At 37.8% G+C, this 26996-nt stretch overlaps 2 protein-coding genes across 2 annotated transcripts; both read right to left on the bottom strand.

Moving 5' to 3' along the window:
• Positions 1–250: 250 nt before the first annotated feature.
• On the bottom strand, positions 251–8684 carry LOC125235013 (A disintegrin and metalloproteinase with thrombospondin motifs 19-like). The gene is made up of 4 exons (XM_048141463.1): positions 8260–8684; positions 7337–7442; positions 4313–4444; positions 251–388 (listed from the first exon to the last, which is right to left on the bottom strand). The coding sequence occupies exons 1-4, from the start codon at positions 8666–8668 to the stop codon at positions 322–324; spliced, it is 714 nt and encodes a 237-aa protein (XP_047997420.1). The 5' UTR covers positions 8669–8684; the 3' UTR covers positions 251–321.
• An 8186-nt stretch (positions 8685–16870) lies between these two features.
• LOC125234749 (endocuticle structural glycoprotein SgAbd-3-like) lies at positions 16871–25859 on the bottom strand. The gene is made up of 5 exons (XM_048141135.1): positions 25821–25859; positions 20032–20179; positions 19414–19566; positions 18494–18700; positions 16871–17110 (listed from the first exon to the last, which is right to left on the bottom strand). Exons 1-5 carry the CDS (start codon positions 25827–25829, stop codon positions 17058–17060), a joined length of 570 nt encoding a protein of 189 aa, XP_047997092.1. The 5' UTR covers positions 25830–25859; the 3' UTR covers positions 16871–17057.
• Positions 25860–26996: the final 1137 nt, after the last annotated feature.

Genomic DNA, 26996 nt, shown 5'->3' with positions numbered 1-26996 from the left:
GGCATCGTAGCTCCTGAACGGATGAACCGATTTAGATTTAGTTTTTTTTGTCTGAAAGCTGAGTTAGTCGGGAGTGTTCTTAGCCATGTTTCATGAAAATCGGTCCACAATGTCGGGGTCGGGGGTTTTTTCAAAATTTTAATTTTTACTTTGACAGTAACTCTCTATAATACTCGATCCTCTTTGCTATTGACGAGAGGTTGATCACCATAAATAATAGAACTCATTGTGTTTCATATTTGTTTATAAATCTGCCAGACTAAACCAAGAATAAATTACTTATTTTTTAGCATTTTTATCAAAGTTAACATCCATGTCATTTTAGTTTCTCTTCCTTCTGGCAATCTTTTTAAATTTCGTGTTTACACACCATGATTTCTCCTTGTTCCTGTAAAAATAGTAATATACAATTAACACTTAAATCTTAATTTAATTAAAAATAAATACCGTATCTTTATGTACAACAGTAAGAGCTTTTAACGTCGTAATGGTTCGCGATTCTCATGAAGGCAGTTTTAAATCTATTCGATTCATTTTAGGTATTGTCGTATCCAGAAGTTTTTTCTTAGTTACTAAAATATTCAGATTTTTTTTTTTTTTTTATACCACGTCGGTGGCAAACAGGTATACGGCCCGCCTGATGGAAAGCGGTCACCGTAACCTATGGACGCCCGCAACTCAAGGGGTGTCACGTGCGCGTTGCCGACCCATTAGAAACTTGTACACTCCTTTTTTGAAGAACCCCATACTGTAGTTCATCGGGAATACCTCGACAGGGAGCTCATTCCACAGCCGGAGCGTTCGTGGGAGGAAATTCCTCTGAAACCGCACGGTGCGCGACCATTTAGGTTGCAAGGTGTGTGGATGAGCGCCCTGTCGATGGCGAGCGGTGCGATAATGAAATTAAAAGTGGCCGTTGGCATCATGTCAAACAGTTCTTCAGAACACAACCCATTGTACAGGCGATAGAACACACATAAGGAGGCGAAGTCCCTCCTTAGACTTAAGGGTTCAATACCGCCTGTGAGTTTGGGATCGTCGACAATTCGTACAGCGCGTCTCTGGATCGAGTCAAAGGGTCCAAGCTGGTATCCAGGTGCTCCTGCCCAAAGGTGACAGCAGTACTCCATGTGGGGTCTAACTTGCGACTTGTACAAGAGCAGTCTTTGCCCCGGAGTAAAGTATCCCCTCGCTCTGTTGAGCACACCGAGCTTTTTGGATGCCAACGCAGCTTTCCCTTCCAAGTGACAACGGAATTGGACGCTACTCGAAATGTCGACTCCGAGGATCCCAATACTTCCTGACAAGGTAAGGGCTGTGCCTTGAAACTGTGGAACCACAGTAAATGGGGTTTTCTTAGCGGTGAACGCACACACCTGTGTCTTAGTGGGATTGAAACAGACTAGGTTGTCCCGACCCCACACCGAGACTCCGGACAGAATCCTCTCGATGTCCGACACAAGCTTTTCACGACTTTCTAGCACCACTGAACGAGGGATATTAGCACGGCCCGTGTAAAATGTATCCCCAGTACTGTCATCCGCATAGCAATGGATGTCGCCGATAGACAACATGTCATTGATATGCAGCAAGAACAGCGTTGGGGATAGCACAGAACCTTGCGGGACGCCAGCGTTTATGTCCATGCTATCGGAGCAGCTACCGTCTACTACGGCTCGTATGCGTCTGCCGGACAAAAAGCTGGCAATCCATTTGCATAATCCCTCGGGCAGTCCATAAGATGGTAACTTCGACAAAAGGCCCCTATGCCAGACCCGATCAAATGCCTTCGCTATATCTAGGCTAACTGCCAATGCCTCACCTTGACTCTCAATGGCCGAAGCCCAGCGGTGAGTTAGATACACTAGAAGATCACCAGTAGAGCGACCGTGGCGAAAGCCATACTGGCGGTCGCTTATTAGATCGTGTTCTTCTAGGTATCCAAGGAGCTTCGAGTTAATTACACGCTCCATGACCTTAGAGAGAAGGGAGGTAATAGCGATAGGCCTATAGTTTGATGGATCCGATCTGTCGCCCTTTTTGGGACAGGGTGCACAAGGGCCGTTTTCCACGAAGATGGAACTTCCCGTTTGCTAATAGAAAGCGTGAAGAGATGCGTTAGCACGGGACACAACTCTGGAGCACAGCGTTTGAGCACAACTGCAGGTATGCCGTCTGGCCCGCTCGACTTGTGAACGTTTAAGGACAGTAGCTCCCGCCGAACATCCTTCTGGGAGATGCGGATTTCCGGCATGGAGTGTGCGCACCGCGGTATGGTAGGTGGCACGGTGCTACCGTCATCGCTCACAGTCGAGTTCGAGGCAAAAAGAGTACCTAGAAGATCGGCTTTCTCTTTTGCACTATGGACCAGATTACCGTCAGCATTTCGCAGTGGTGGTAAAGACGACCGACAAAGTTCCCCTCGGCAGCTTTGGCAAGAGACCAGAAAGCGCGACTCCCGGATGGGTAGCCTGCGAGTTTCTCACCAAATCTGCCGACAAAATCGAACTTTGCTCTGGCAATAGCTTTTTTACTAGACCTCGAGGCAGCGTTCAGCTTACGTTTCACATCAGTAACGTTCGGATCCTTATCAGCTACGGCCTTGGTCCAAGCCCTGTAAGCGGCTTGCTTACGTGTTGTAGCTTCCTTACAGGGCCGGTTAAACCAAGGTCGCTTCTTTGCTCCTGCAGCGACTAACGAGTTGGGAATGAAACAATCCATTCCCAGCTGTATTGTCTCAGCGACATTTGTCGCACAGGAGTCTGGATCATCTGATGCGAAACAAAGCTGCCTCCATGGGTACGAAGCGTAAAACTCTCGCAATCCGTCCCAATCTGCTGACCCGTACTGCCAAACGCGACGTAGGCTAGTTGGCCGCGGTGGATCAGGCCGCGCGCAAGGCGCTTTAGTCCGGACGAGACAGTGATCGGACGAGCCGAGAGGTGCATTCACTGTGACGGAATATCCGTCCGGACGCGTGGTCAGCAGGAGGTCCAGTAAAGAGCTCGTATGGTCCTCGATGTCTGGTATTCTCGTGGGAGAATGTACCAGTTGTGAGAGCCCATAGGCCAGAGAAAATTCATGAGCAGACCTTCCCGCAAAGTCGGTGGACCGAGAACCAAGCCACTCAATGTGATGGGCGTTAAAGTCCCCCAAAATCACCAGCTCTGCGGATGGGTACTGCTCAAGAACTCTGTCGGACGTCAATTGTAGGTGCTCGAAGAGTCGGTTTGTCTCCGTGTTGCCGCTATGAGACCTGTATAGGCACGCGTAGACACGGGTGTGGCCGCCGTAGTCCACACGCACCCACAGAACTGACAGGTCCCGGTCTTCAAAGGCTTGAAGACGGCGACAGCATATATCCCGCCGGGCGTACACACATACACCGGCGCGTCTCATGAACTTATGTTCAAGTGTATAGCCGGGGTACGATAGGTATGATGTGTCCGTCGGGCAGGATATCTGCGTCTCCGTGAGGAACAGTAAGGTCGGCTGCGCAGTCTCCAAATAGCAGTGGACTGCGTTCAGGTTGGAGTGTATACCCCTGATGTTGCAGAAATCCACTTGCGTGGATGGAGATTCCGCTGATGGACCAAACTTTCTTTTTCTACGAGCCATTTTTTTTTTGTGTACTTATTTCTAAGGAGGGTTAGAGGTGCCGACGACTCAAAGGACAATAGACGGAACAAATCTGGCGGGGGACTATGCAGGTAGTGCGGTCTGCAGGCACGGCGTACGGAAGGGCCCCCGGTCCCCCCCTGTGGCAGCAGCCGAGTCCACTCCGGTCTCCTTCTCCGGCACGACCTCTACCCCAGGGATTTTTCGCAGGTTGGTGGTTCAGCCTCCCAAGGCGGAGATTAAGGTAATCCCTGGGTTCGGGAACCCTACTGACCTGCGGGCGGCCAGCGGTCAGCCGTTTCACCGGGTCTCCTGATAGCCGAGCCTGCAGTCCGCGCCTACACAGACCGAAGCCAGTATTATTAGTTCCGTGGGTCCTCCAGTCGTCAGCACACCATACCCTCGTTGAGCTCTGGCAGCCTTACTCACCAGCAGGAACACAACACTATGAGTAGGGTCTAGTGCTATTTGGCTGCGGTCTTCTGTAAGGCGGAGGTACTTCCCCAGTTGGGCTCTGCTCTAGGTTCGAGCGAGATGATATACGCTGTGCTGTGCCCTACCACACAGAGCGGGATATCATTCGCTGTGCCCTACCTCTCTTTAAACAAATTGTAATACTTAAGTTTTATTCAGTGGGTCGAAACGACCCAATAGGTTTGCGTACAGCGTGTATGGCTTAGCGTTTAATACCTACCTTAAGAACTCCTCAAGATGAGTTTTGCTGCAAGTAGACCAGTGCTGTGGCACATTTTGCCGACTGTACTGAGAAGCCATGATGAAGCCTGTGCGGCAGCTGTTTTTAAACCCGTCATGGTATACACCCAAACTGGAACAAAACCAATAAAGTCAATAAAACATGTTTTTTTACTATCTATTACTATGGGACATAATCATCTATCTGATGCAGGGTTCCTTATGTCCGGATCGGTCTGAAAACCTGCGCCGGGCATCTTGTCCCGGCTCACGCTGAGACAATCCCTGAAACCCTTTGCCCAATACAAAGCATTTATTCTTCTACTTTTTCTACTCACTATTGTTCCGTATAACTTATCGGTAATAGTTTTTTCCCCTAACTAGCTCGGAAACACGTCTTTTGTCCTTTAATACTAGCGGGTAAAAACGCATTTTATCCACTAGTGGGTAAAGTAATTTGACCTTGAATAAAGTCAAATTAACTGTTCTAAAATTGATAAAAGTAGGTGAATCTTAGTAACAAAGATGATTTACTACCTGTGAAACTACTGGAAGCAGTGATAAACGCATTTTTGCGTTGTACTTTCCTCGCTATAGTGAGGGGAAAAGTTTTGTGTTACACTCGGGTGCAAATGTATTTTACTTCTCGTGTGTTAAAAAACTCGCAAGTTCAGGATTCTATTCTCGAACTACTCGCTTCGCTCGTGGTTCAACTATAGAATCCTTTCACTTGCTCGTTTTTCAATTGCACACTCGGCGTTAAAATACAACTTTGCACCCTTATATAACAAATAACTATTAATAATTGCATGTATTTTATCTGTAAATTGTATGTTCATGTATATGGCAATAAACTATTCTTATTGTTATGTCAACTGTTGTGTTTCCTTTGCTTCTAAGGCAAGATTTGCTTGCAACGCTCAGGATTCCACTTTTTTGAACTTTTCGCTTCCTCGAATGTCATTGTTCTAGCGGTTTAACAACAACTTTGTCCTCGTGTAAAACAAATGACTAAGGTAACGGCGGCTATCAACGCGGGTATCGAAATCGACGTCCATTACCGCCGCATTTGCAAATACGCATTTTACAGGCAAACCGACCAATTTCTTAAAAAAAGTTACTCACACAAAGGAAGCCTGTTTAGTTGACTAACGCACATATAGGCGATAGAGAGTGTGAATGAAAGAAGACGCTCGCTATTTGACAGTTTTTGCCACGGGGCCGCGAGAAGAGGTTGTGTCATACTGACGTGTGACGCTAAACCTAAGTGAACTCCAATCTCATTTAGTAGTTTACGTAATAATTATGGCAAACAGGTGAAAGTAATGCATTTCAAATTATTGTTTATAGTTTTCTACATGACTTCTGAGTACTTTTTACGTATTGTTTAGCCTGGAAATGTGTTTAAAGTGGAAATTAAAAGACAGCGGTGAAAGGCGCCATTTCGTGAGTAGATTCTATTACTGTGGTATACCACGGTAATAGTTAAAGTAGTGATATTAGTTCTTTTCGCTTTATTTTAAGTATATGTGATCAGTTATATAATGTCTTACAGTTGTTTCAATCTTGATCTATTCACGCTATCAAAGAACTATTTACGCGGTATGAAAATTATTCAACAAAACCTTAATTTTTAGCAAAAACTTCATGACTGATTTCGTAGTTTCTATGAAAACCGTTAATTTGTAAATTTTTTTAAACATTGACATAAAGTCTGATGCTTACTTACCAGTTATGTAAACTTGGTTTTAATATAAGGTTGCAATATTTTATTTTGATTTGTAATGAAAATACATCTGTATGACTTTGTTTTTATGGGTCGGAATTAGATTTTATAATACTCCAATTTATGCCTATTACCGATGGTACGATCAGATAACCCTCGGTAATAGAATATATAAGAATCTATTACCGATCCATGCAATATTTGTTTGGGTCGGTAATGGGTTCCTATAGAAGTATCTATTACCGAGCGACATATTAGTCTTGTATCAAAATATGACATTTAGTGTACCGTAAGTACAGATTTCTTAGGTGAAACTGAGTCTTCTGTGGGTATTCATAAAGGAGGATAGTATAGGTATATGTATTTGTCATAATTTGTATATTCAACCATCGGTATTAAGCTCCGAATTTTGAGATGGGTTTCTATTTACCGATGGCAGAAAAACACTGTCATTCATACCCTCGGTAATGAAATCTCAATTCGCGTTAATAGAACTGCAACCTGTTCATTACCACGGTAATAGAAAATTTAGGTATGTTGGCTTCAATAATCATTTTATGACATATAATAAACTAAAATGATCCTAAAACTCTTCAAAACTAATAGTTCAATAAATACTCTTCCATAAAAAAATATTTGTGGTCGTTAATGAGCTTTGATACCCTTAATTTTTTGGTATCTTTTGAAATCTGCCTTAAGTACCACGTTAATAGGCGCCATTACCTTATCGTTAATTCGGTCACCAACAAACTTAGTTTTCTTTCAACGGTATTCTTACCATTGTGGCATTTATATTATTAATACGATCAAGAATGCAATGCTTCGGTAATTTTATTGGCGAGACAATGTCTACACTTCACTTGCTTGACTCATTCGTTCATTAAATCTGCAGCATTGATTGAGTTCCATGAATGGTTTTTAAATGGTGTTTGGAAGTGAATGAAGTCACTCATCGCTTTTAGCCAGTTATTAGCAAATTTTAATTGATTTGCTACCTACTCTCTTAACGTTTTTACTGACGCGCTAAATTTCAACAGACTTGACAGTGACGATGCATACAGTATTATAAGTACCTACCATATCAGAGGTTTTAGTAGGAATTCTGAATAAGTAAACATTTGTTGAAGAACTTGTCGTTTTTCGAGACTGCGCTTTCAAAAACATGTTAAGTCATAACAGCAAGGCATTTTTTTAGTGGCGCCATCTTGTTTTTGCACGTTCTTAGGCGGTCGTATCTTAATGTATGAGATGGTATAATTTTCTTATACCTATTTAATTCATGTACCGACAAAACGTTACCTGTGAGCGATCTCATGTGCCAGAAGATACACCAAGTCTCTCTCATTCCACTTCACCACGGCGCAGCTTCGATGCGTGCTGCACATCCTGCCCATGTAGCCACGCCCTGAAACACATCATCATCATCATCATTATCATTATCATCATCATCATCAGCCTCATGAGACTACGGAGCGAAAATGCTAAAATGGAAAGGAGCTCCCCTTTCAATTTGGGAATTTTAGTTAAATATACTAGTGTTATTAACTAGATTTATCGAAAAAAATTGTCCCTACAGAACAACTTAGATATTGCGAAAAAAATCTTTAAAATCGAGGTGTCGTCCTGTTTTCTCCTTCAAAACTTATTTAAAAACGGAACGAAATTTGAGAATCTGAATAAAAATGAAATAATCTGTGTCGGACCGTTTAGTTTTTTTTGACTAATTGTTACCAATTTTGAATACCGCACCCTTTTGGGCCATAATCAATAAAGTCGGGTTTTTAAATTTTTGAAAACTCTAGCGTCTTTCAAATTAGAATATCAAAAACTCCAAAACGGTCCTACACAGATATATATTATGTGTTGAAAAAATCATTGTTCTATCGTCAAAAACCAGGGAGGAAATAGTCGAGAGCGTTTGTATGGAGATTTGACCCCTCCTGTATCGTCTTAAAGAAGTTGGGTGATGACTGTGATGAGAAATTTTTTATGATTTTTTTTTATACTACGTCGGTGGCAAACAAGTATACGGCCCGCCTGATGTAAAGCGGTCACCGTAACCTATGGACGCCTGCAACTCAAACAGTGTCACATGCGCGTTGCCACCCCATTAGAAACTTGTACATTCCCTTTTGCTGTGTTAGGTACACAGCAAAAAGGAGAATAATGATAATGATGAAATGAGTAGGAAAGTTCAGGCTGAAGAAAAAAAACATAATTACCTGTGCTCTCTCTAACTTTCTTCCCATTCTTCCCAATATAATACACATCGAGACCAGTCAGCAAAACCGAAAAATACGGCTGACCTCTCTTGACCTTCATACTTTTCTGCCACATGCAATAATTTCTCAAATAATCACTAACATTTTCATCCATATCTAGCGTCTGATTCGTCACTATTTTAACATTCACTAGTTTCACATGTATTCTCTCATCTAAACTTCTTAATATCTTCTCAACATCTCGTAAGATAAGTTTGGGTGCAAAATTCAATCTTCTTCGTCCCTCTTTTGATTTCTTGTACCCCTTTGTTTTGGCCATTTGGTATGTCATCGCTGTGTCCATGTGAATCATTACAGGGATTGATATTTCTTTAGGTTCTGTGTACCTAAACGATTTGCCATATTTCATCAGTCTGGAGTTAGATCTCGGGGTGATCTGAAGACAAAAAAAAAATGGATCCAGGACACATTCGTCGTTTTTGAAAAGAGAAGAATATTGAAATGTCTAGAAAACCGAGGCGATCTATATTGTACGTTTGTTGTTTCAACAAGAGTATTGAGTAAAGTTGAAGACTATGCATACACTACATACACCACACATAGATGGCGCCACAAAAAAATGCCCTGATGCCATCATTTGTAGATTGGCGGTAAGTGTCACTTTCGAGCCATTTATCTATGTCAAAAGTGACACTTAACGCCATCTACAAGTATAATCAAAAGCTACAAGAATTTTTTTTGTAGCGCCATCTATGTGTGGTGTAGTGTATGCGCGTTCTTATGCGGTCGCATTTTAGTGTGTGGGATAGTATGATCTTCTTATATTTTATTTAATCTATGATTTAATTAAGGTAGGGAAAGCGTAGATATATATGTAACAGCCTTGGACTACTAAGGCTACAGAGACAACTTGTATCAGGAGGACCGTATGCTTATATGTCACCAAAAAAGTAAAAAAAGGAACTATTGTTTTGTGAATATTGCTCCTGCGCACCTTAATCGATAGTCAAGGTTATATTTGATTTGATCGATATATTATTCAATCAATCTAGTCAATCTAGGTCGACTCTGTGCATTGTCTTCGGTAAATTCATGATAGAAATATGTAGACTTGTGAAACAGTTCTTCAAGCTTTTCCGTGGTTTTTAATCATTTTCGTTTATAAAAATAAACGGTGTGAATTTAATAACCTCTTAAAATTTACGATGTTAATTATATTTAAGTAGGTCATAGTGATGAGCAACTTTTACGAGTATTGTCATAATTAAAATTTACTGTCTCTAAAAAAAATTAAATAATTTAAGTAATGTAAGTTGTACAGAATGGCATAAAGGTATATGTATGTATAGGTAGCATTTTATGCCTAAATGGACCTTACACTTCATGTACTTATATGTTAAAGTTGCCTAGAAGAAATCGCTCTTTAGCGATAAGACCGTTTTTTACCTTTGTTTGTTTTACTGCACTTCTGTATTTTGTATAGTTGTATTTTATCGAGGTGTGCACATAAAGAGTATTTGTATTGTATTGCATTTACCCACATAACATGTATGTAATTGTATAGGTAGGTAAGTCACACATTTTGATGTTGATAATATAATAAATAATAATAAATAAATATTGGGGACACCTTACTGACCTTACACAGACCAACTTAGCCCCAAACTAAGCAAAGCTTGTAATATGGGTACTAAGCGACGATATACATACTTAAATATATAAATACATACTTATATACATAGAAAACATCCATGAATCAGGAACATATATCTGTGCTCATCACACAAATAGATGCCCTTACCGGGATTCGAACCCAGGACCGCGGCTTAGCAGGCAGGGTCACTACCGGCTGAGCCAAACCGCTCGTCAGTATGTTCTTATTTATGTTTATTAGAATTATCCATACTAAATTATAAATGGGAAAGTGTGTGTGTCTGTTTGTTTGTCCGTCTTTCACGACTAAACGGAGCGACGAATTGACGTGATTTTTTAAGTGGTCGTGGTGGCTTCAAAAAAGGAGTGTACAAGTTTCTAATGGGTCGGCAACGCGCACGTGACACCCCTTGAGTTGCGGGCGTCCATAGGTTGCGGTGACTGCTTTCCATAAGGCGGGCCGTATACCTGTTTGCCACCGACGTGGTATAAAAAAAAAGTGGTGATAGTTGAAGGGATGGAGAGTGACATAGGCTACTTTTTGTCGCTTTCACGGGTAAAAGCTAATTATGAATAATTATAATTTTAATAGTCTGTAACTAATTAAGGTTACAAGCTAACGGTACAGCATCAAAGGAAACGGTTACAATGCACCTCTGTCCCGAATATGACGTCAAACTTCACAGAATTCAGATGAGCGGTTTTACAGCGAACATGGGTTGAAAAACAATTAGTTAGAAGTATAAATGTAAACCGGGATATATTATGTAAAATAAATAATTTTTCATCACACCCGCACTTAAAATGTGCTATTGCACGCAGGCGGAGCGTGAGTTATAGAAAAATCGTTCTCCCAAGGGAATAATGAAATTTCTTGTACCGTACTTAACTTTTTTACATCTATTTACATATTTTTTACATTGCGAGTGTGATGAAAAACATAGTGTTTAACTCGGGGAGTATGAATATTACTAACTCGAGTCTTTAAATCGCTCCGGCAAGCCGTCACCATTTAACTTACTCTCGTTAGTAATATTCAACTTCCTGTTGAATGGGGTGTTGCACAATGTACTATTTTTTTATGTAGAAATAGTTATCCGTTAAAAAAACTGGTAAATTAGGAAATTACTAAGTTTATTTCTATTTTGACAGCATAAATATTACCGCCTTTTCTAAAATAGTAAAATTTATCTGGTTTATACATTTTTGAGAGGAATAAACGTATATTTTACAAACCTATATTTATATAACCTACCACGAAACTGAAAACTACGATTCAAATCTGACTTTAAGAACTTTTTTTTTACATTCAATAAACTTTTAATAAAAACATTCAGTAACACATTAAAACAATAAAAACACTTTAAGAACTTGAACTTTAAGATTCGATTTTTTATATTCCAAAAAATTACATTAAGATATAAATTTATATTGCCATATACCTATTTAAAATAATTAAATATAGATACCAAACCAACTTACCTTACAAAAAACACCTCCAAGTACAAATACATACACCAAAACAAAAATAAAAGTCAAATTGACAGCCATTTTCAGTATCCCGTGCCGCATCAAAAGCTCAACTAAGTTCACGCTAGTAATGCTATTCGCTAACTACATGCCTATACAGTATACAGGGTGATTTATGAGACGTGGTCAGCCGGCATAGAAGTGAAAATCGTTGTCGCTACGTGCGTGGCGATCGAAATCCAGGATCCAGCTTCGTGCCCAGGGGGGGGGGTCATGTGGTAAGGCCCAGGCCCCAGGGGGGGGGGGGTGTCACGTGGTCTATTTGTATGGCCAACCTAGGCTCCAGGAGGGGGGGGGGCATGACCCCCCCCTGGATCCGCGCATGAGTCTGGCTCTGTCGCACTACTACAAAGGAGCGATATGATCACTTCGACTTTATGTCTTTCGTAAGATAATATAATAAAAAAAATGCATTTTTTCATATTTCACCTTTCCAGAAGTTTTTAAGTGACGAAATCATGCGCACAAAAGTTAAAAAATCGGCCTCTTAGAGTACGTAATATTTTGTACATGGGTCATTCCATTGTGACGGGTGGGATATTTATACTCTTTTTTGCCTACATTTTGCTTTATTTCTGCCAAACGGCAACAATTAGCGTATTAAATATGACATTATCAATTACTTGAATAATCAATGCGTACTGTACCATCAAAAAAATATGAAAATGTCATTATTATTATGAGAAATTGATGGTATAAGAAGTGTGACGGGTGGGACTTCAAAGTGCCTCTCCTCTCCGACTTGACTTACACAATTCGCAATTGGTAAGAAACTACGAAACTTTTGTTAAACAACCATTTTTTATTTAATTCCTGATATTATATAGATTAGGTATTAGTATAATTTACGCAAATAACTCATAAAACAAAAATAATTTTGCTTCTCAATGCTTGTGACGGGTGGGACAGCGCTTTGTGACGGGTGGGACGAGTAACATTTGAGTATACAAATATATGAAAAATATAAAGACAGTTCGTTTGTATTTACTTTAAATCAGCTCTTTTATTAATTATTTAATGTTACAAGTAATAATTTCAGTAGTTTTCTTAGAGCATTAAACCAAAAAAAATATTTTTTCAACTTGAATTTTTAAAGGTTCAGAAAATTGTCAAACCTTGTCAAACAGTCTATTACCACATACTTTTATCAGTGGGTCAGAAATAATGTCAAAAATTATACCAGTTTTAATGAAAAAGACTTCTTCCTGACTCATAGGCCTCAGTGCATTCATTGTGTTCTAAAAAGTAATACCACAACCGAATTAAGCAATATTAGACATATAATTTGCTTTAATATAACCCAGTTAGGTTTAACTAAACTTAAAAGAAGGATTTTATACTCATTAACTCAAGTTTTATCAGATAACCCATTTTGCTCACCCGTCACGTGACGGGTGGGACCTACTTTGAAAAGCGTTAAAAGTATACTTTTATTCACAAGAGCAACGCGTTTTTTAGCTAAAATAACCAACCTCAACCTAATTGTTACTTTCACAAAGTAAGACATCAAGAGTTTAGATACTTTTAGGGTAAACAAGAAAAAACTTTGTTTTATTGTGACGGGCGGGACGTGAGTTACGCATTGTGTAGACGCCCAATAAATCCTAACCATGAAACTTAATTTAAATTTACTTGCCACTGGTTTAAACAGCTTTAAATATATTTTCTTTTACACATATCACTTTCTCCATAATGTTTATTAAAAGCGCGAAATAGCGCTGCCAACTTAGGGTATATATATGCCACCTTAGACAACTGGTGCTAGGGGTACGTTTGGACACATATAAAATGCAAAAAAATGTCATAAAAAGGAAAAACTCATTGATTCATAAAATTAGGCATAATGTTCTATTCTCTAGATGTAGATTTAAATGTAAATTAAGTTATTTAATTTTTATGCCTGTGGTGTCGGTTTCGCTGGAATGACCCACATAAGATTGTTCTAGTAAAGTCGCCGTCAATAGAATTTGTGAACAATGTAAGCAAACTTTGTAGTCAAAATGTCTTTAATTTCCATTCTAACTCATCAGATACTGGCGAAATCCATGTTTTATTTAATCAATTCATATTTCATAATGATCCTCAACCTTAAAATTAATAAAATTGTGCTAAAATATTGATATTTTATAGAATGGTTTGTTTACATTGTTGACAATTTCTGTTGACGGCGATTTTACTTAAACTCTTTTTTATTGTCACGTGGCCGAATTTGAATGATAATATTTTACTGCTGAGCAACTTAAGAAAATAATTATAGTGTAATATTTGAGCGAGATTATCGTAGCCAGATTTATCTAACTTTGAACACCTATAATATTAAATGACTCTTACGGTTCCTGCCATGATAAAATCAAAAATATTTGATATTTTTCAAACAAATCCTCTAATTTTATGGTATGTGATTGTTATTCATTAAAATAGTACATTACGATACAAGTGCGTAAAAAAGGAAGTTCGAAACGAGTGGCGATAAATTAAAACACGACCGAAGGGAGTGTTTTATTAAATCGATACGAGTTACGAATTTGCACTACTTTTTGCACGTGTATCGTACGACGTTTTTCAGTACAGATGAGCCTTCAAAGTTTCGACCTGGCATATAATGGACCACTTCTCGCACTAGTGCGTAAAAAAAATACCATCTGTACTGAAAAAGTTTTTAATGAACAGTAAACTATGATTAGGTATGTTAGTTATTTCAGAATCAGCGACCTATTATTGCATTTATTTGCTGAATTGATCCAGATTTTTATGTCCACCTGTATACTTTATACTTACGCACATTGCTATTTTTCTTTTGAGCTACTCTATAAACATGAGCGATCATTTTGTGACCTATATTACCTAGTCATAAAGTCTATAATTGCACAAAAGAAACAATTTTATTGGCCTTAATATTTAAAGACAGATTAGACGAAAAGTTGAACGATTTCATTGGCACTTACGTCTTTTTGATATAAGTATCCTTAATAATAGATGGTCGAGCCAAACATTAAAACTTATGTTCTTTTTTAACGATGTAAGTTTACTGAAAATTAGACCTTAATATATTGTCAATAAGAATCATACAGTGGATGACTTCGTGAGATGAAGTGTAACAGTGTAACTGTTAAATAATGAGGTTTTTTAATGTCTTAACGGTGCCATAATTTTGATAATAGCAATATCGTTGTCACTTACTTTTTGCTTCGGTTGGTACTGAGGTTTTTTATAAAGGTACTTTGTCGGTGGGTAACAAGCATGCGGCCCACCCGTAGATATGCAATCATTACCATAAAAACTAAATAGGTAGTAGTACATAGTGTTGTAATGCGCGATCTGGCAATCTTAGGGTAAAATCACATCTATCATCATCGAGCCGCGTTTTATGTATGAAAAATCGCTCGCTAGTATGAAGATGTGTACTCATCGGAAAGTGTATTAATATGCTGTTCCATAGAAATGAGCGGAATTACGTCAGTCGTTATGTACCTAAGGAACAGCCAATTTTTTTTCGCGAATTCAGTATTGATCCCATAATAAAAGTTGTGCCTTATTATGACCTCAAAAGACAATCAAAAGCAAAGTATGGCGAGTCCTTTTTTATTTCACCCTGTATAATTATTTTTACACAGTTTGATAACGACGATCGTAACATCTAAGGCTCAAAAACCATAGAAAAAAGTAAATATTATTTTTATTATTTAGTCTGTAATTCCACTAACACTATTTTATAAGTTAAATGTACATGTTACTAACAGCTATGGATTTTTGTCCGAAATAAAATTGTTTTATTTATTATTTATTTTGTGATAAAAAAATCTCAATGTGAACTAACAGGAAAAAGTAGGAATAGTTTTCTTAACTGTATATTATAGACCCTTACTGTATTATGATAACATTAATGATTGTTTTAATTTAAAACATTATGTCATTATTAGTGACTTATCTAGGTTGCCTTAGACTACTCATAGGCATGACTAATTTCTAAATGTTAGTTTATGTACCCGATTGCTACCTTATTAAAGTTATTAATTATATAGCAGATACAATAACGAATCGAAGGCTAAACAGTGTTTCAATACAGATTGAAACTAAAATCGTGAGTAGAAACCTGTTTCTCTTTCTCTGTCAACAATTTACGATTGAATGTCCGGAGTGTTTCTGAAAAAAAGACAAGTTTTTTACGTTTTGTTTTTACAGTTTTTTGTGGTTAATTTTTGATGACTTCGTTGTAGTTTTAAAATAATATTACAGCTTTTAATCAAAGGTAATAATCTTTGATTAAAATATATATTGGATATTTGATTTGTTTATTACAACCTTCGTCGTCAAACTAGTCAATTGTGCCGCTTAACTTCAAATCAAAGTAGGGTAAATCCAATTTTCTATAAGTATGATTATCTTTCAGATTATTATATTTTTTTTCTATATTATCAGCCTTAAAGCTGAATGAATTACCAGAGTTTGAAGTTAAGCAACACAATTGTTGATAGAGAAAGAAAAACATGTTTCTATCCACGATTTTAGTTTCACCCTGTATAAGCTTGGATCATAATAAACATTTTAGTAGTAATCAATGTAAGTACTCAATTAACTTAAAATGGGGGGCCACTTCTCAGAACCTCCTTGTAGTTTGAATTAGGTTAAAACGTTTGTCTAAATTATAATTATGATTAAGGAGCAAAGTGTGTTGTACAACGTTTTACAGTACATTTTAAAGTACTTTTTTGGACACTAGTGCGAGAAAATACCATGTTTACTGTTATATTATTTTCCATTGTTTTAGTTTGTTGTATTATTTTTCGTTTTTTGAAAAAATTACATACCTATAGTGAAACATGTCCAGAATTACAATTTATAATATTTAAAATTTTAACACTAAATGGCTTTGAGATTATTTAATATGTCACCGTGTTTTCCAAATAGTTTTACCAAGAATTATTTATAAACATTTCCGGCTCTTACCTGGTCCAACAAATTTCGCTGGCCGTGCAACGCGGCAATGCCGCCAGCATTTTTGGCACCTTTAGACCAGGTGATAGCCGGAACGGAACTTAATTGTTAAGTTAGTTTTAGTTTAGTTTAGCTTTTTATAAACTATCTTACTAGATATCATATATTTATGTTTTTACTATCATACTATCATTTATTAAAATACTATCATAACTACACTGATGATGCCTACAAAATTTTTTCAAAATGTTATTGACGTAATACCATGGTATATTTTAAAATAAAGAAATATGTCATTTGTTTTTTTATAAAAAGTAAAAACACGCAAAAAATATTTGGGGAAAATATGATTTTGGACACTTCCAGGCTGCGAACAGCGGCATCTAGTATTAAGCCCAAAAGGCCCATACATTTCTGGTGTACGCTTTTTTGTCAGTCCAGTTTCAATCGTTCTTGCTTTTACTAAATAAATTAGATAAAAAAAAACACAACAGATATTTTAAGATATTTACAATTTTATTACAAAATCAACATTAACAACCGCAGAACACACACTGGCCTTACAGTCAACCACAAAACTCTTAAATAATCGTATAAAACTAAACAGCTTTTATCTCTGACTGTAGGTACAATTAACAAGTTAGTAAGATGGATTAATAAATTGTATGTATGTATGTTTGTTAGTAGCCAGTCTTATCGGCATCGTAACTGCTCCTTGGACTGTCGTATTGAGCTGAAAAAGAAAATAAAACGTCTGAAATATTATTCACAGCAACGCTTTGCAGAGATATTTGCTTTTCTTAAAGAACTTGGCGTTTAAACATAACGATTACGTTTTCAGCGAGATTAAAACTTACAGATAAATTTTATCATATTTTTGACACGAGTTAGTATAAATTAAGTGAGTATAAGCTTATGTAAGGCGTGTCGAGTGACCTCTCTCTAAGCTTAAGTACTTATGTATTTATTTATCTGATTGATTTATAAACTCAGAACCGAAACAACAAAATCTTGAAAGACGAAATTTGTACACCAGAGTGTATTAAGAGATTTATTAAGCGTTTGATTATACAGAGTGGGGCCTGTAACAATGGCGAAGAATTGAATTGTAGGCTATTCTCCTTATACTGATCAACATTTGTTGAGTGACTTTTAAAAATTATGAAGTCTTTAAATTTTTAATTTTTCATACAAAATAAATATTAGCTTCAATGTACGCCATTATTGTTGTCATTGACGTTGTGTGTCACACTTTAGACTTAACAGAATTCGCAATACATTACCTCTTAGAAAAAACTTTCAAGGGTGATAAAAATCAAAATGCAAGTCATTTTTAAAAGTCGCCGAACAAATGTTGATCAGTATAAGAAGTATTCCTAGAGTTCAATTCTTCGCCTTTGTTACAGGCCCCACTCTGTATGCTTATTTCGTGACTACTTTTAAAAAATCTAACACTGCTACTCAAAATTGAAACGCAGTAACTCTATACGCATCCCATACATAGTTACTACATTTGTCTTTTCATTAACAGAGATTTTTTAAAAGTAGTGACGATTTGTCACCGTTAGGTGTAACTTTTTGCCATTTCCAGCTGTGAGCTGCAAGCTCTTAAGAATAGCTTCTGGAATCGGGGGCGGGGTGGGAAGGTGGGTACCCTCAGCATTGTATCAGTTCTCATCGGCGGTATGTCAGCGTGTAACTCTGTCCGTCGTCACTCAACGACTAGTGCCTTATTTGTCACCGTTAGGTGTAACTTACCGCCATTTCCAGCTGTGAGCTGCAAGCTCTTAAGAATAGCCTCTGGGATCGGGGGCGGGGTGGGAAGGTGGGAACCCTCAGCATTGTATCAGTTCTCATCGGCGGTGTGTCAGCGTGTAACTCTGTCCGTCGTCACTCAACGACTAGGGCCTTATTTGTCACCGTTAGGTGTAACTTACCGCCATTTCCAGCTGTGAGCTGCAAGCTCTTAAGAATAGCCTCTGGAATCGGGGGCGGGGTGGGAAGGTAGGAACCCTCAGCATTGTATCAGTTCTCATCGGCGGTGTGTCAGCGTGTAACTCTGTCCGTCGTCACTCAACGACTAGTGCCTTATTTGTCACCGTTAGGTGTAACTTACCGCCATTTCCAGCTGTGAGCTGCAAGCTCTTAAGAATAGCCTCTGGAATCGGGGGAGGGGTAGGAAGGTGGGAACCCTCGGCATGGTATCCGTTCTCATCAGCGGTGTACGTTAGCGAGTACGTCTGGCCGTCGTCACCGATGTACGAGTAAGAACCGGAGACTTGGAGGGAGCCTTCCTCGGGTTTGGCGCCGGGAATCACGCGGCCTGGAAACACGGGGGAAAGGTCTTATAAGTTGCAACACTGGGATTCGCAAAAAAAAAAAACGTAAAACGAGGAGACACCGTAGCGCTTTAGTCCGTTTTCACATTGTCCGGTCCGATATCGGATGTCGGAAGGATTTCAATGGAAAAAATCCAAGATGGCGTCTGTAATGTATGGGATATCGGTCCGACATCCGATATCGGATCGGATAATGTGAAAACGCAATTACGCGCCAAATTACTCTGTCTGTTATTTATAAACTGATTTTTTTGTTTATGCTTGTTGGAGTTATTTGTTGGATTGTATCATGCCCATTTATTTCTCTCAATAAGTACAATCCCCTTTACATTTAGGTACTCACTAGAAATTACATATAACCAATTTATATAGTTTATCTCAAGCTGGATCTTAGTATTAAACATGTAAATTCGGGTAACTCACGTAAAATTGTCGAAGATCGCTCGACATGTTTCGCTCCGTAACGAGGAGCATTTTCATTGAGCACGCGCGATGCCGATGGTATCCCGACGCAGACAATTGCGCGTACTCAATGAAAATACTCCTCGTTACGGAGCGAAACATGTCGAGCGACCTTCGACAATTTTACGTGAGTTACCCGATTTTACATGTTTAATATGTCAGTGTCTCACGGTAGTTTTATTATTAAAACTGGATCTTAGTAGTTAAGACGCAAATAAATCGTTAATATGTATACCTTCCTGCTGAGCTTTGGTGCCGTCGCTGGTCTCATAAGCATACCGGAAGCCCTCCTCATTGATCTCGTTGTCGAACCTGAGGATCTCGGCCTGGCTGCTGGCTGAGGCGCTGGCTGAGGCACTGGAGTAGCTTTGGGCTTGGGCGTTGAGACCTGGAAGATGGCAGAAAAATTGAGGATGTTTCAATATGAACTTTATGGAAGTTAAAGGGGGTATCTACCTTTTTTATTTAAGTGAAGGAGTTTTACCGTCATTGTTACTCTATTGTACTTCTTGGATCAAAGGAGATTTTTTTAGAGGATTTCAGCCTTTCAGGCATAGTGCTTGCGGGGCCATCTTAAGGTCGAACGTTGAGAGACAGGTATACGACACGTTGATACGTTTACCGGGCCACATATTTAGATGAAAGGCCGTTATTTCGAGCGGTTCTTCAACACCGAGCATACTAACCTCCTTGATGGCTATTATGTTAACCTTTTCAAAGGAGCCACTCTTTTTAGGTCTGAAAATCTGCACTAGTAATGGAAGATGCTTTGTCTGAGCGAGGGTTGAAAGTTCGCCATTTAGGAAACCATCCGTAATATCTGAATTATAGCAAAGACATCAAGGATACTTACCTCCTTGGCTCTGTTGTGCTTGAAACGAACCTCCCTTAGGGGCCTGTAAACCTGAGTTTGGTCCACCAGATGACCTGGCGTTGGGAGGGAGGTACACGTTGTCCAGACGAGCCGCGGAGGCTACGGCAGCCAGGGCAAGGACGATGCACTAAAAAAAAAAAAAAAGAAAATTGAATGATACTCGTAATTGAATGGAATTGAAACTGGTGAAGAAACCTTTTCAATATTTTTTTAAATGAAATGGTCTTCGATTATTCCGCCAACATTAAGGTTTATTGACAATTGGCCAGTGAATTGCCGCCTTCTTTTAGTGCCAAGATTTGGCTGACCGTCTGTAAAGTTCTAATTGAAGTGGTGAAGTGTTAATTTCCAAACCTTAGCCCATTATATGCCCATAGGGTCGTTTTCGACCCACTGGAAAATAGGCTACTACTCGTTACAATAAGTAGGAGAATTAGATTGTCGCCTCAAGAAATAGGGGAAAATATGTAAGAGTGGGGCACATATACACCGTGTTTCCGGTATCACTCAAAACCTCAGACACCCCAACTGATTTTTATTTTTTTAGACGTATCTAGAATGTTCATTTTTTAATCTGATGATTATTATTTTTTTAAATTGAATTTTTAATTTTCTGTGCAGCTCTACTCGGCTTTTAACTCTACACTCAATAAAATAATAGCTAGCTACCATCACAAACCTTCAAACTGTTTAATTATGTACGTTACTGCAACGACATAAGGTTTACCAATAGACAGCTATGTCACTGTAAAGCACTTTAACCTGTGTCACAGTAAACTTCAAACTGGACAGGTGACGCAGTAAGCAAATTTAAACCTAACATTCAAAATGACAAGGTTGTAATTAGGTACGAGTTCAATTTGTTATGACTTATGATAATCTATAAAATTAAACTGACGCACAACGTCTATCTCGTAGAAGAAAAAATAATCGTCCAAGTAACCAGCCAGTATTAATACCCCTAAATATTGAGAAAGGTATACAACCTCCGACAATATGATATGCACAATGTTGTATTACGAATTTGTAGAATGGGCACGTAAACAATAAGTAATAATACAAATTAAAACAAAAAATATTACCCCCCTCAAGATATAGCTCAATCGATTCTACTCTCGATTCTGAATAAACAGTTTTCAGGTTTTTAGTGTTACGTGAAACACGGTGTATAGGTTAGAGCATTTAGCAATGAGGAGGCACACTCAAAGGTTATGACAGATGGCGCCACCCTATTAGTCCATACATGAGAGCGAGAACATGATATGTTTTTTCTCTCTCTCACATATATATGACAGTGACATGCCTAGACACTTGCACAGGCGCCGCCTGGCGGGGTAAAATGTCAGTGTGCCTCCTTCTCAGCACGACCCAACCTTTCAAATGAATTCACAGTAAATCATTCCAAATAAAGATGCTATAAAAAGCTGCACACAAAATTGGCCAAGCAAAAAGTCAAGTGATGAATGATAACACATGTACGTTCATTTGGCTAATGCAGGCCTATTCGAATTTTAATATCTGTCATCAATTATCTCTGTATAAGATATGGATAGGATAATATAAGTATTATCCTATCCATATCTAAGGATAGGAGACAAAAATTACTTTTTCTCAAACATGCAATGAAATATTGTCTTTACGTTCCTTAAAATGGGCTGGGAAGTATCGCTTTTTGGGCGCAACAACTCGAGAGGACTGTAAAGGGATTTCATATTATTTTTTAGGCCTAGGCCTGCAAAGTAACTTTTTTTTTATAAAATATTGTCCTTTAGAGCATTTTTTTTATTTCATTGTATGTTTGAGAAAAGCACTATACATGCCTCGGCTTGAAAACGGATTCCCGGCCTCGTATCCCTATCCGGCCTCGCTCGCACGCTCACTCGGCCGTATATACCCACTTGGCCGGAAATCCTCATTTTCCCGGCCTCTGATGTAATGTACTATTCCAAATAAGAAAGGAAAAAGAGTGTACATGTATACAGGTTTTTAATGGGTTGCCAACATGTAACAGGTAACAGGTAACTATAGGCATATTAGGTATCAGTGGTAACTGATCTTCAAGTAACACAAAAAAGGAGTGTATAGATGTTTAAAGCGTCGGCCACGCGTAAGTAACTCTGTAGTAGAGTTTCAGACATTCATAGGCTATGGTAACTGCTTAGATTCAGGCAGGCCGTAGGTTGTTTGCCCCTGGTATGATATAAAAAAAGCCTAAACTTTTAACACTACTACCACTACCACTACTATCCCATCCATATCTTATCTAGAGCTGGTTTTTGACGAATATTTTAGTTCGAATCAGGCTTTGAGTAAACTTATAAAGATTGATGAGTGACAGCTAGTGGTTTATGGTTCCTTTCACATTTAATTAAAAAGTAGTACATTTGCCGATTAACTAATCGAGATCTTAGGTCAATTTTATCGATGAACTGCATTTCACTAATTTTGGAGACGAGTAATGGTTCATTTTTAGGGTCCCGTAGTCAACTAGGAACCCTTATAGTTTCGCCATGTCTGTCTGTCCGTCCGTCCGTCCGTCCGTCCGTCCGTCCGTCCGCGGATAATCTCAGTAACCGTTAGCACTAGAAAGCTGAAATTTGGTACCAATATGTACATCAATCACGCCAATAAAGTGCAAAAATAAAAAATGGAAAAAAATGTTTTATTAGGGTACCCCCCCTACATGTAAAGTGGGGGCTGATAATTTTTTTCATTCCAACCCCAACGTGTGATATATTGTTGAATAGGTATTTAAAAATGAATAAGGGTTTACTAAGATCGTTTTTTGATAATATTAATACATATTTTCGGAAATAATTGCTCTTAAAGGAAAAAAAAGTGCGTCCCCCCCCTCTAACTTTTGAACCATATGTTGAAAAAATATGAAAAAAATCACAAAAGTAGAACTTTATAAATACTTTCTAGGAAAATTGTTTTGAACTTGATAGGTTCAGTAGTTTTTGAGAAAAATACGAAAAACTACGGACACGCTCTTGGCCGGTTTTTTTTTTACCGTTTTGAGATCCCTAACTACGGACTGTGAATTAAATAGAATCAAATAAGTGGAATATTAGTTAGCTACTTACATATAATACATATGTATATGTTTTTAACGCATGGATGACTATATTTTCCTATTAATATATTCTCCTGAAATGAAGACTGAAATTTACAATTTGATTCAATCGTGCATGTCCACTAGCTCATTTTTTTCACATAATACCTAATTTGTTCCTAAATTTGGTTTAATAGCATACTGCAGCAGTTACGGTTCCTTGTTATTCAGTTTGTACTAAAATAAAACAATCTGTTTAAAATATTAAAAAATAATAAGGTGCACTAGGGTAATTCCGAAAGTCGTCTAATTTCGAAAGTCGCACAAAAATCACCATTATTTCCATCATATCAAGATTCTCCTTTCGAAATTACCAGAGCATTTCTGTCATTCGGAATTACCCTAATGCACCTTACGTATTATTTGTTAACTGCTATGTGTCAATATGCATAATATCGCCATGAAAATTCCACTTCAAAATTATACTATCTTTTAAACTACATACATTATATTAAGTAAATACTTAGTTATTACATTTACAAGCTCAAACACAAAAGAAACTAGATGACAAAACAACTGAAGGTCAAAGGATGTATCTCAAAGCTTAACTTTTGCAATCCCTTTTACCTGCATGAGCCTGCTGTCCCATAGAATGCACTTATTGACTGAAGACTGTATCGTTAAGTATGAAGACAACTTGGAGTAGCCGTATTTATTTGCTATTATATTTTTTTCTTATAACAAGCCATGGGCTTAATAAGGCACATAATAAGGTACACATTTTGTCCTAGAAACTCGACGTAAAGCATATGGTTTAGACAGTATTGACTTAATCCTCCCGAGTACCAATTACGATTCCGGACAAATGCTACTAGAAAATTCACAAAGTGCGTAAAAGACGATACGATTGCGAAAAAAAATTGTATGGTGCGAACCTCAACGACGCATGATCCACAAAGCAGAATATCTGGACATAGTCTAGCCACTGTTATTTTAAAAAAATATAGTTCAGGATCTGTGTATGGCGGCCATTTAGAGAATGTGGCATGGTGCTTACTCTAACTCCGACTTTGATGTCGAATTTGACTATCATACATTGTTTATATCGATCTGGTTTAAGCACTGTTCAAACACCATGAATGTCAATTAGACTTTGGCCTATGGCTAATTTTTTTATCTGTTTCTCTCATCCTGCTAGCATCAAAAATTTACGGCAATCCGGAACGTTGCTCAAAATTGCGTTTTTTTAAATTATATAAATTCGCCGCATTTATTCTACAAGTACCCAATTGGAAAAACCATGAAGAGGACTCTTAAAGAATATATTTTGGCAGCATATTAACCTTTGTTTGTTGAAATCGTACAAAGAGTCATTGAAATATTCTCAAATTAAGCCAGATAGGGGTTGTCCGAAATTTATTTGCTAGACCTTAATGAAAGTACCATAAAATCCTTAAAATAAAAAAATATCAGACCTTCTTATATCAAATAGTACTTCCCAATACCTTAAGATCATACTCTCGGAACATAATAATACAAAATTATGCACATGTCAACATTTAGACGAGGTTTGTTTTGTCCTTATACTTAACGATACAGTCCTTACCTTCTCATCGCTTGAAAGGTCATGTGAACCTTCGTTCTAGTTTTAGATTTATAGAAAACTAGCTTTTGCCTACGGCTTCGCTCGCGTTAGAGACAGACAAAAAGTGGCCTATGTCACTCTCCATCCCTTCAACTATCTCTACCTAAAAAACCACGTCAATTCGTCGCTCCGTTTTGCCGTGAAGGACGGACAATCAAACAGACACACACACTTTCCCATTTATAATATTAAGTATGGATTATATTTGTCATTTATTTTCGGTTACCGCAATAGTTATTAGAGGCTTAGGACTTTTTGTAGTTTTAAAATCCTTGGAGCCGCCATATGTGAACTTTTGGAAATCAAAGTCAAAAAGAAATGTATTATTTACTAAATGTAACTGTAACGTTGCTACAGCAGACATGCCTAAAGTAAGACTAGCAAATAAATTATGCATTTAATACTATACAATAAAAAGTTATGGGGCTTCGAATATCAAATTTTGGATGATTTAGGAAAAAAATCGTATCTCTAGAACCAAGTTTCCAGGACGAAAATGAAGGAAATGACAAAATGTTGTCGGGTCATGTGTCAAACACAGGGTGTTCTGTTTATCTATGTCGTAGCGACACCAAATCGTAACACAACATTGCCATACAATAAAATCCATACTAATATTATAAATGGGAAAGTGTGTGTGTCTGTTTGTTGGTCTGTCTTTCACGGCAAAACGGAGTGACGAATTGACGTGATTTTTGGAGGTGGAGATAGTTGAAGGGATGGAAAGTGACATAGGCTACTTTTTGTCTCTTTCTAACGCGAGCGAAGCCGCGGGCAAAAGCTAGTAATGTTAAAAATAAGCCCTTTCAAACGAGACATGTTCCATGAGTATTCTTGGGACAAAATGCCCATTCTCTTTTTTCCCAACCCCTAGCACTTCTATTTTTAATACCACGTCGGTGGCACACAGTTATACGGTCCGCCTGATGGAAAGCGGTCACCGTAAGCTATGGACGCCTGCGACTCAAGGGGTGTCACATGCGCGTTGCCGACCCATTAGAAACTTCACACAAAGGCACTGAAAAACTTCACAACACTACACTACATATTGTATCAGAAAATACTAACGTATTTCATGATGATGCGAGCTCGAAGGTAGATACTAAAATGTGCTTAACCAAAGATACTAAGCTTATTTATACCATCTTCAGTTCAATAATCCATCGATATAGGATCACATTCCTATTACTTTCTAAAATTCTTATCTTGAATATAAAATTATAGAATAATGAGTTGTATGATGTTTTTAATACAGCTCAAAAACTTTAGATAGGAATGAATATACGAGGTGAATTTTTGAATTGGTTGAAATCGTACGTTCTTTTCCTAATCCCTTTTACTAACAAGGCCTTTATTAACTAGTTCTTAAAGGCGATATTCGCTTTTCGATAGTTATTAATGTGAGTGTAATTATTTAATGTTATTTTTAATTGGATGTATTTTAAATACGTTAATGTATGTTAATTTGTTGCAACTGAACTTTAGGTGTCCCTCGGTGTTATACATATCACATCGAGTACATACCCTAATAGAGTAGAAATGTTATTTAATTTGTTCGAGAACAATTCCGCCAACTCGCAGCTACTCATATCCCCTCTCACTGCGCTCCCATTGGCTGATACAAGGTCAAGTGATAGGTGCTAGGGATGAGGTAGTGCGTAAGTAAGGTTTATCGATAACGATATTTTAACATTTTTAACCCCTTACGCGCTTTATGCACCACCGTCTGTGCAAGCCCCAAAAGTCCGTAACATTACATGCACATACGGTGGAGCAAAAATCTGTTACATAAAACACGGTATACAAAAAGGGAAAACTATTTCTTGGAAGTCAAAATGGTATAATAATCAGATTATAATTATTTTAAGTAAAAATCATGAAATTTTCCAATCCCTAATTATGTATCTTCGATTTTTTCAAGTTGTGTTTTTTATTTCGATTTAAATAGAAATTTATTATTTTACAAATTACTTCAACGTGATATTTAAATTATTATATATATCAGATAGAGATTTTACGAAATCGTGTCACCTAAATATACCCAAAACATATCTAATTACACCTAAGAATTAGGTACCTAATACATCAGTACATATAATCAATCAAGCTTAACATAATCGATAATATACAATTATTCGACATAAACCATTAATTTAATGCAAACATAAGTGCAAGATAACTTTCTCGTTTGTTTATCTAAATAGAGTGTGATCATTATGTAGTAGGTACACACAATAATATTCC

This window comes from Leguminivora glycinivorella, chromosome 16 (assembly GCF_023078275.1).
Source record: "Leguminivora glycinivorella isolate SPB_JAAS2020 chromosome 16, LegGlyc_1.1, whole genome shotgun sequence".
Taxonomy (NCBI): Eukaryota; Metazoa; Arthropoda; class Insecta; order Lepidoptera; family Tortricidae; genus Leguminivora; species Leguminivora glycinivorella.
The sequence above is the reverse complement of the archived record's forward strand: the minus strand, read 5'-3'. Positions and strand labels throughout refer to the sequence as shown.

What these genes read in the sequence shown, in the direction of transcription:
- LOC125234749 (XM_048141135.1), bottom strand. An exon ending in CACCAAAGCTCAGCAGGAAG is followed by an intron (nt 18,701 to 19,413) that starts GTATACATATTA and finishes CCGTGTTTCCAG; the next exon opens with GCCGCGTGATTCCCGGCGCC. An exon ending in GCTCACAGCTGGAAATGGCG is followed by an intron (nt 17,111 to 18,493) that starts GTAAGTTACACC and finishes TTTCTTTTTCAG; the next exon opens with CTCAATACGACAGTCCAAGG.
- LOC125235013 (XM_048141463.1), bottom strand. Translation starts at nt 8,668, where the DNA reads ATGAAATATGGCAAATCGTTTAGGTACACAGAACCTAAAGAAATATCA. An exon ending in GAAAGTTAGAGAGAGCACAG is followed by an intron (nt 7,443 to 8,259) that starts GTAATTATGTTT and finishes GATGTGTTTCAG; the next exon opens with GGCGTGGCTACATGGGCAGG. An exon ending in CATCTTGAGGAGTTCTTAAG is followed by an intron (nt 389 to 4,312) that starts GTAGGTATTAAA and finishes CTATTTTTACAG; the next exon opens with GAACAAGGAGAAATCATGGT.